This window comes from Bos mutus, chromosome 18 (assembly GCF_027580195.1).
Source record: "Bos mutus isolate GX-2022 chromosome 18, NWIPB_WYAK_1.1, whole genome shotgun sequence".
NCBI classification, from domain to species: domain Eukaryota; kingdom Metazoa; phylum Chordata; class Mammalia; order Artiodactyla; family Bovidae; genus Bos; species Bos mutus.
The window spans coordinates 11,223,532-11,233,757 of NC_091634.1; the positions used below are offsets into that span (position 1 = coordinate 11,223,532).

The 10,226-nt window shown below is 52.8% G+C and overlaps 1 protein-coding gene across 1 annotated transcript; it reads left to right on the top strand.

Moving 5' to 3' along the window:
* Nucleotides 1-36: 36 nt before the first annotated feature.
* On the top strand, nt 37-9,837 carry LYPD3 (LY6/PLAUR domain containing 3). The gene is made up of 5 exons (XM_005907164.2): nt 37-5,492; nt 6,252-6,383; nt 7,161-7,331; nt 7,581-7,742; nt 8,765-9,837. The coding sequence occupies exons 1-5, from the start codon at nt 5,408-5,410 to the stop codon at nt 9,289-9,291; spliced, it is 1,077 nt and encodes a 358-aa protein (XP_005907226.2). The 5' UTR covers nt 37-5,407; the 3' UTR covers nt 9,292-9,837.
* The last annotated feature ends 389 nt before the right edge of the window (nt 9,838-10,226 follow it).

The window sequence follows — 10,226 nt, forward strand, 5'->3', positions numbered from 1 at the left end:
ACCCCATGGTCTTGGATGGGAGCAGGGGGTGGGTATAGAGAGGCGTGTGGCAATTTTGTTTTTTCACTTTGTGGGTTCGCCTGCTTCCACCCTTTTCGACCTGACTGGGCAATTTCTAGGCAATGGGCAATTTCTAGGAACTCCTAGGCTCCTGCCTTCCAAGCCTTGGCACATGTTATTTGCTCTGCCCTTCACTTAACCAGCTAGCTCCTTGTTCTTAGCGTCTTAATTGGATTGTCGCCTTCTATAGGCAACCCTTCCTGACTCCCCCACTTGGATCAAATACACCCTCTCCTTTGAGCTCCCCTGGGCTACAGTCCATTGGGTCACAAAGAGTTGGACACGACTGAAGCAACTTAGCAGTCACGCACGCACGGCCCATTCCTGAACATCCTGGGTCATCATTGGTGATGGATCTTTGTCCCGACAGACTGGGAGCTCCAAGAAGGCAGAGCCAGGGCTGCCCTGGTCATAGCTGTATTCCCAGAACCATAGGGCACATTTCATTCCATGAAAGGGGGAAAAAAAATTATCCTTTCATCTCTCAGTCTTGGTGAATAATATACCCAATGTTCCCTTTGCTAAGTCACCTTTCCCCTCTCCACCCTACTCCTCATCATTTAGGTCATAACTCAGATGGTTCCTTCTCCAGGAAGCCTTCTCTGATTCTTCTGACTGAGTCAGATGTTTCCTCAGGGCTTCCAGTCCCAGCCCTGATCATTCTGCCTACACCTTCCCCACTGGAGCCTTGACTGCTCTGGGTCATCCTTGCTGATGAGTCTGTTTCTTGTGCTGGGCAGGGGGGAGCTCCAGGAGGCAGGGGTTGGACTGTTTCCATCACTACTGAGTCCTTGACACACAACAAAGCACCCATATGCAAACTAGGTATTGAGGGAATGTCTGATGGCTGAAAAATTGATGAGAGAGATGCTGAGGATGGGGCGGTGGTAAACAGGACAGACAGAACTTTTTACCCTTTAGGTCTCACCCAAGGTGTCCCCTTGGAAAAGACCCCTATGCTGGGAAAGATTGAGGGTGGGAGAAGGAGGGAGCGACAGAGGATGAAATGATTGGATGTCATCACCGAGTCAATAGACATGAGTCTGAGCAAACTCCAGGAGATAGTGAAGGACAGGGAAGCCTGGTGTGCTGCAGTTCATGGTACGCAGAGTCGGACACGACTGAGTGACCTAACAGCTACAGCAGCAACAAGGTGTCCCCTCCTTCAGGAAGCTCTCCTTGATCCCTGGTGGGCTTCCACAGTCCCTTGAGCTCCCCAGATACAACCTTGACCACTTTAGGCTGTCCCTGTGTGGAATAGGCCTTTTCCTCCCTTAAACTTCTCTGGAACTAGGCATTCAATTCTTCTGGTTCCCATCGCCTCTGGTCCTGGGTGTCCTGTCCCAGGATTCCTTAAGGATCTAGTTGTCCTCCTGAAGCCCCAGAATGCAAACAACCCAAACCCCAGGCCTTTGGGGACCCCAGCTGTTCCTTGGCCTCTACCTCCAGGTATGAGATATCTGGATCTTTGGATTATTTCATCCCTCAGCCCCTCTGCAAACTGGGTCTCCTTACAGGGACCAGCTTCCCAGGCATGTGACTCACGGGGTTGACAGGTCCCTGCATTCAGAAGAGCCCTCTTGGATTTAATCATCTGTGATTGCCATCTGGAAATTCTTAATTTTGCATTTGAATTTGCATTTTGGAAGTGAAGTCTGAAGGGACATGGAGATTGATCTGGAGGGATTGGGGCCTCGGCTCAAACAAAGTCCCACACCTGTCATCTCCCACCTCCCTGGGATAGATTCTGTCTGCCTTCCCCTCCTCACTCCTGCCCTGTGACCTCTGCCATCCACAAGCCCCAGCAGGGGCCGGGAGCCCACAGGAGAGTCAGACACTTGTGCCTCCTAGCATCTCAGGTGGGGCACAGCCGCGGGCAACTGGTGGAAGGGGAACCCAGCAACCAGAATGCTTTAGTTGTGGGGCAGGGTCTCTAAACACCTGTGAGGGTCTGTGCTTGTCCCATGAGTATCCCTGTGCACAAGGGAACATGACATTAGACATTAGACCAAGGGAACATGACACATGGTGTTGGGAGAGACAGAGAAAGAAAGGAAAGTAGCATTTATTAAAAATTTTTTTCCTTTGGCCATGCAATGTGATGTGGGATCTTAGTTCCTAGATCAAGGATGGAACCCACGACACCCCCTGCAGTAGAAGCTCAGGGTCTGGACTGGACTGCCAGGGAAGTCCCCAGCATTTCTACTTTAGTACCTTTCATTACACTCTTTCCTGCCCTTTGAACCAGGTCCCCATATTTTCATTTTGCACTGAGCCCAGCAAATTATGTAGCGGCCCTGGCTCTGACCCCTCCCCTTCTCTGACGCATCCCAGAGGGAGTGGGTCTGAGGGAGGCTGGGAACACCACCGGGCCCAGAGCCTACCCTTCCCCAGGGGACAGGAAACCCATAGTGCAGATGGCCCCAGGCTTGTCTGACACCCTGGCATGACCTCTGGGGCTGGGGACCTGGTGCCTCCACACTGACCCTCTGTTCATCTCTCTGGGGAACAGATTCTCAACCTGTTTGCATTGACCCCTGTGGAGGAGATCTGGGGAGAGTCATAGACTAATTATAAGCATAGACCCTGCATTTAAACCTCCCTGTGTTCTCTGGTCACAGGCCATGTTGTGGGGGTGGGCGGGGGGAGCAGGCTGTCAGCACCCAGGATGCGGGCAGGCCTGAGCAAGAGGAAACTCCCCACCCTGGGTCCCACTCCCTCCCAAGACGCCAGCTCTTCTGGTCTGGCCAGTTGGGGTTCCTCCCTGAAACTCTCCCACGCAGCTGGGGCCTGCAGGGCCTCCTGCTCTGGAGCGCACAATAATAATTGTATTGTCACCCTGCCTCACTCCATCCCTCAGGAGATAGAGGGTTTCAGACCCACTTGGCAAAGGAGGCAGCTGAAATTCAGAGAGGGAGATGGTGTGGCTGGAGGTCACAGAGTGAGAGGATGGCAGAGGCAGGGGTAAAATTTTAGTCTGTCCGACTCCAAACTTGAAATTTTGTCCACTGCCTCAATCCACCACGAAAGATTCTTCTCTCTTTATTATAAGACACCTCAGAGGCTCAGAGAGGTGAAGACGCTTAGGTAGGGTCACACAGCAAACCATAAGTGGGGCTGAGATTCCAAGGCTGGGAGGCAGGAAGGTTAGGGGTCAGTGCTGAATGACTTCACAGTCACTCACTTTCTCTCTCTGAGCTGCGGCATGATGCCAAGTGACCCAGCCTAGGTGACTGAGGTACTAGTCATTGTTGGCAGTGTGTGTGGGGGGAGGTACCCCATGGGGTCCAGGGAACGGATAAAATTTTTATGAACACAGCCGCTATTTTCCTGCCACAGGTAAATCTCATCATCTATTAGGAGAAACAAAGTAAGATTACAGCTGTAGCTTTAAATAATAATAGAATATAAATAATATATAATATACATAGTCACTTATATTAGTTTATATACGGGGATGTTTAGTCACTCTGGTTTGCCCAGAGTTCTTATTTGTTTCTATGTTCAGACATGGGAGGCAGTGGTCCTGACTGGATCTCACTCCATCACGGTCACAGTGCGGGCCTCATCTGTGTTGATGCAGGGGTGGAACGGCGCACACAGGCCTCCAACTCCCAGTCATCAGGGTCGTTGCTGTCCTTCTCACCCCGGAGACTGCCCTGCTCCCTTCCTGGTCCCCTGCCCTCCTTTTCTCGCCCCTACTATGGTCTCTTCATTTTTTACAGAAGCCACAGTGGCATTCCACCCTGCCTTTATCCCTTTCTTTTTTTAATACTGGAGAAGGAAATGGCAACCCACTCCAGTATTCATGCCTGGAGAATCCCATGGACCGAGGAGCCTGGTGGGCTACAGTCCATGGGGTCGCAAACAGTCGGACAAGACTCAGTGACTTCACTTTTCTTTTTTACTTTTTTTTTAAATACAGTTTTTTTTTTAAGATGTTTTTCCATGTGGACCATTTTAAAGTCTTTATTGAATTTGTTACAATATTGTTTCTGTTTTGGTATTTTGGCCATGAGACGTGTGAGATCTTAGCTCCTCAATCAAGGATCGAATCCACACTCCTTGCATAGGAAGGCAAAGTCTTAACCACTGCATTGTCAAGAAAGACCCTTTCCTTTCTTTTTGTAAGAATAGTGTACATACAGTAAAGTGCATAAATATACAGCATATGGTTTGGTGATTTTTTTACGTATTTGTAGTTATATGTGTAACCACCACCCAGATGAAGACAGGAGGGGCTACTTACTATTACTCTTTTGGGGCAATACCTTCCTAAAATGACCCCGATTTCTATCACCACTGATTAGCTTTGCCTGTTCTAGAACTTTCATAGAAATGGAGTCACATGGTATCTTTATTTGTTTAAGACTTCTTGAGCTCAACATAAAGTTTTTGAGATTCACGTTGCTGCCCAGGCCAGTAGTTGGCCCATTTTCATTGCTGGGTAATTCCTTGGGTTTAGTGAATTCATTTCTTGAGAAGTTTTTGCATCATCTGCCAGACTGAATCAAAAAGCAAATCTAATTGTGTCCCCCAGAAACATTCTCCATCTTTCTCAAAATTAATTCAGATCTCTCTGCAGGGCTTGGCATGCCTGGAACAGTGTGACCCTGCCTGGCTCTTGTGCCTCAGTTTCCCTCTCACTCCCCTCACCTTCTGAGCTCCAGGGTCACTGCTCTCCTCTCTGGGTTTGAATGGTCCATGTTGCTTCCCACCGAGGGCTTTACCATGTGCTCTGCCCCCATCCCGACCTGCTTCACTGTTTAAACCTCCAAGTCTTTATCAGGCAACTCAGTGATTTACATCTCCAGGGATGCTTCACTTATCAGCCCCCTACTTCTGGACTCCACACCTCCTTTTAGCTCCCTCCTTTTCTTCCATCATTGTCTTGGCTGGAAATAACAATTTGGATGATTATTTAATTCATATCTTTCTCCCCCACCAGAAAGTGACCTCTTGGAGGACCAGCACTGGTTCTGTTTAGTATCCAGCATCACCCGACCCCAAACCTGCACTCATTCAATATTTACTGGATGCTGAGCGTTGAGTAGACCCCTTCTGTGAGCCTCAGTACTCTCCTCTCTCCCCCGTCTCAGATCCCAAACACAGACTTTCTCCTGGGAACTGCCAGGGAACCATGACTCCCGCCCTTTCCCTCCTTGGCAGCTGTGGGTGACGACGCACCCAGGGGCGGGTGTCACGCCCCACAGCGGACGCTGATTTGGCCCGGTTGGGCAAGGCCAGGGTTGCCTGGGGGGAGGTTACTCATCCCGGGCTCAGGTAAGAGGGCCTGGGTTGGGAGGCGGCACACCTAGGGGGTAAGCCGAGAGAGCAGGACGGAACCATGGACCCCGCCAGGAAAGCAGGCTCCTGGGCAGTGATCTGGACTACTGGCTGGCTGCTCCTGCTGTCGCTGCTGCTTCCAGAAGGTGAGTCTGTTGCCAGAGAGGGCGGAGGGGGCACAGTGGGAGCTCTAAGGAAGAGTCTGCCCCCCACCCCGCCACCCCTCAATGGAGAGGGCTGCGGGAAGAATCTCCTGTCCAGAGCAGAGGGAGCTGTGGGGAAAATTCTTCCACTTGGAACAGGGGGATTGTGGGAAAGATCACCTGCTTCGGTGGGGGAGGGGGTGCTCTAGGAAGGATTTGCTACCCTGGGCAGAAGGGACTATGGAAACTTTCTTCCATCCTGAGTAGACGTCGAGAGGTGGGTGGGGGGTGGTGGGAAGGGATGTCTCACCGAATGACTTGACTGTGGGTAAAATTCTCCCATCCTAAGTGGAGAACTCAAAGAAGGAGTCCCCCCATTTAAGTCAGGGATCCCCCACCTTGGGCATAAGGGTCTGTGAAAAAGATACTCCCACTGTAGGCATGAAAGGGACACAATGTATCTCCTGGTCTCAGATTTGCGGCTACGTTTTCCTTGTCCCTGAGGAGGGCAAGAAATCCACTCCAGTATTCTTGCTTGGAGAATCCCTTGGACAGAGGAGCCTGGTGGGCTACAGTCCAAAGGGTAGCAAAGAGTTGGACACGACTGAAACGACTTAGCGCGCGCACATTTCCTTATCTCCCTGCCCTGGAAAAGGATGTGCGGTACAGTTGCACAGGGGTGGAGGGACTGGGAAGGACTATTTCCTCTTTGAGGAGACTTCAGTTGGGATCGCTTAGTTCTACTTGCCTCTGCACCCCCAGGAGCGAAGGCCCTGGAGTGTTACAGCTGTGTGCAGAACGCAGATGACGGGTGCTCGCCGCAGAAGATGAAGACGGTGAAGTGTGCACCAGGCGTGGAAGTCTGCACAGAGGCTGTGGGGGCCGTGGAGACTAGTGAGTGGGACCTTCTGGTCCTTGCGTACTAGCTTCCAGCTCCTCCATCCGGGCCCCGGCTTCTTATAGTCAGCCCCTCCTTCTGACTTTGGCCACACCCACTCGAACGCATCCCCATTCTTCCCTTTCTGTCTGCAAGGGCCTGGGCCTTTCAACACACCCACGCCTTTAGGGCTTAGAGAGGTGAGGACTGAGCGCTGCGCAGGGGTGAGGTGACCTGGGAGAATCCAGACCTGGGACCTCGTCTCCTTCAAGGGCACAGCCTGGCTCACTGAGATCTCGCTATCGCCTTCTGACCCTTCCCAAATCCTCTCCACCCCAACCAAGCCTCCCCCATCCAATGGGGCCCTTGGTGATGGAGACCCATCCTAGAGATACTCTCCTAGGGTCCCAAGGCTGAGGTTTCGGGTCCCTCTGACCCGCCCTTGTCTGAGGTCACAGCTCCTAGGAGGCTCCATCTATCTCTGATCCTGTGCCTTTTTCGTCAGTCTCAGGCTCTTTCAGATGTTGCTTTCCGGGTGAGACTCCCTGTGGTCGTGCCCCTTCTTATCTCCACTCTTACCCCATCCCAGCTTTTGTGTACAGTATCTGTCAGCTTCTCTGTCCCCTCATACTCAGATCTCTCAAGTCTGTTGTTCTTTCCCCTCGGATCTGCTCTTTCTGAACCCCCTCTCCCCGGCGCTCCCCCCTTGGCCGGCCTATCTTCTGGGGCCGATCTATTCGAGGCCCCGCCCAGAGGCCACGCCCCTCTGACCCCGCCCCCTCCCCTCTTCGCAGTTCACGGGCAATTCTCGGTGGCAGTGCGGGGCTGCGGTTCGGGAATCCCCGGCAAGAATGACCGCGGACTGGACCTTTACGGGATTCTAGCCTTCATCCAGCTGCAGCAGTGTTCCCAGGACCGCTGCAACACGAAACTCAACCTCACCTCGCGAGGGCTCAACCCGGCAGGTCGGTAGGGGCGGAGCCACAGCCCCGGGGGCGGAGCCACGCCTGGGCGGAGCGGCTGGGCGGCGGCCGCAAGCAGGAGGCGGGAAAAAAAATCCTCAAGGCTGGGGGCGGGGTCACACCCTGGGGGCGGGGTTAGAGGCGGAGCTGCGTGTCCGTCGAGGGGCGGGGACGTGGACTGGAGGGACGCAGAGCAGGTCAGTGCTTCCTGAACCCCCTGGACCGCTTCCTTCCTTCTTGCCCGCCTCGCAGGCAATGAGAGTGCCTACCAGCCCAACGGCGTCGAGTGCTACAGCTGCGTGGGGCTGAGCCGCAAGGAGTGCCAGGGCAGGGCGCCGCCCGTCGTGAGCTGCTACAATGCCAGCGACCATTTCTACAAGGGCTGTTTCGACGGCAATGTCACCTTGACAGCAGGTGAGCGGAGCTCCAAAGCACCTGGCCTGCATGGGTCGTGGTAGCCTTTTCTGAGGCCTCATGGGTGGTAGGTAATAGTACCCTTTTACCCAAAGGGTTCCCTCACCTTCCCGCGCCTTCTGGGAACCGTAGGCCTAAGTTGGTGGCTTGTCCTAGAGCATCATGCAGTCCTATTCCCAGGATAGCACGGGAATAGGAATACTTTTGTCCCAGAGTTTTGGAGGAAATATGTTTTCACAGAGGCTTGCCAGGTGCAGAATGGGAGGATGTGCAATGGGAAATGTATTTAAGTCTCTAAGATTCTGCCCAGGCATTGTGGGGAATCTAGTCCTTAAAACTCAAAGGTTAGTGTCTGCTAATACTTTGTCCCACCCCAAAGTATTAGGAGAGATGTGGTTCAGCCTCCAGGTCTCTGCCTCAGGGAACCATGAGTTCTTGAAATCCCATCCTCTGCAGGGTGTATTATGGGAGATGATGGACGCTGATGCTGGAAAAGATTGAAGGTGGGAGGAGAAGGGGATGACAGAGGATGAGATGGTTAGATGGCATCGCCGACTCAATGGACATGAATCTGAGTACACTCTGGGAGTTCGTGATGGACAGGGAGGCCTGACATGCTGCAGTCCATGGGGTTGCAAAGAGTCAGACACTACCAAGCGACTGAATTTTGGCAACGGTGGCATCAGGGGAGGAAGAGGGAGGCATTGCTCTCCTCTTTCGTCCTGTTGAGAGGTGTTGTATCCCAGTTCAAACGTTTCTTCCAAAGCACTGTGGAACTTGTAGTTCATTCTACACATTTTTCCTCTTAAGTCCTATGGGAAATGTGGTCTACCAAGTACAAAAGACAGTGGGACAGTGTTTCTCAAAGTGGGGCCCAGATGGAGACATAGGGACTAATGGATGCAGAGCCCTTCCGTCCCCTGTTTTGGATGTTCTTGCTCTCGTGTTGCCCCTAAGTTTTGTTCTGGCTGTGCCTACCCCCTACCCCCAACCATGGACCTACTCATGTTTCTCTCCTGCAGCTAATGTAACCGTGTCCTTGCCTGTCCGGGGCTGCGTCCAGGACGAGTTCTGCACCCGGGATTCGGCGACAGGCCCAGGTTTCACGCTCAGCGGCTCCTGCTGCCAGGGGTCCCGCTGTAACTCAGACCTCCGCAACAAGACCTATTTCTCCCCTCAATTCCCACCTCTCGTCTTGCTGCCCCCACCTCGGTCCACCACCCTGGCCCCAAACAAATCTGTCAGTACTTCCACCTCAGCCCCATCCTCCACCGTCACCACCAAAGCTACCCCAGTCCCCACCACCACCCGGTCCACCACCAAAGCCATCACCCCAGCTCAGACCAACCAGACTTCTCCACAAGAGGTGGGACATGAGACCTTCCGGGAAGAGGAAGCTAGCTTGGCTGGAGGTGCTAGTGGCCACCAGGACCGCAGAAATATGGGGCAGGACCCCATAAAAGATGTGACCCATAGTAAAGGCTCTGCGGCTCCTTGGGCGGGATGGGTGACTCTTCTGTTGGCCATGGCTGCTGGCACCCTACTATGAGCTTCTCCACCTCTTGCCCTACTCCCTGGGCCCTGGATACCTCCATTTCCGTTACTTCTTTTCCCACCCCCTGGACTGGGCTGGCCCAGCCCCTGTTCTCCCCAGCTTTTGCTGCACTGGTTTGCGGCTTTGGGACACAAAGTTACCATTGTACATATATATATATATATCCTGCTGGGATGTTCTAGCTTTTTGAGGGAAGCAGCTGTATCCCCCGCATCTTTGTCTCTCCCTGGTGTCCTCCTGATACTTAGGACAGTGGGAAGTCAGAGCTGTCCCAGGGAAGGAGGGAGAGACGGTGATAAGCTCTCTGTTCTCTGTTCCAGCCAACCTGGAATAGGAGAGGCGGTGGGGTTGATGGCTCTGCCCCCTGCTCCCCCAGGCCCCTCCATCTTTGTGGGAATCGTTTTTTTGGTATCTTCTCTTTTCTAGACTGTGAGCTCCTCAAGAGCAGGGCCCGTGCCGTGTCTGGCACATAAAGGCTTCAATAAAAGTTTGATTACTTTTATAGTGTTTTGTTTTAAAATTAAAAAAAATATTTATTTATTTGACTGTGCCCGGTCTTAGTTGTGAGGGATCTTTGAGTTTCGGCACATGGGATCTACTTTCCTGACCAAGGGTCAAACCTGGGCCCTCTGCCTTGAAGGAGTCTAAGCGTGTGGAGTCTTAGCCACTGGACCACCAGGGAACTCCTGTGTAGTGTTTTATAGGAGTTATTCCTAGTTCACTGCCGACACCAGACTCATGGGAAGTTGACCTAGGGTGGGATTGCCAAGACCGAGATAGAGAAACTGAGGTCCAGAGTTACAGCTCCCGCGTGAAGTCGCGTTTGAACACCTTTCACCTCCTGAGTTGAGCAGCGCACGTGGGCTGTCCCACCCGGTGAGAGGGAGACTGGGTGAGACCTCTGAGCAATGTGGAGGAGTGAATGGGAC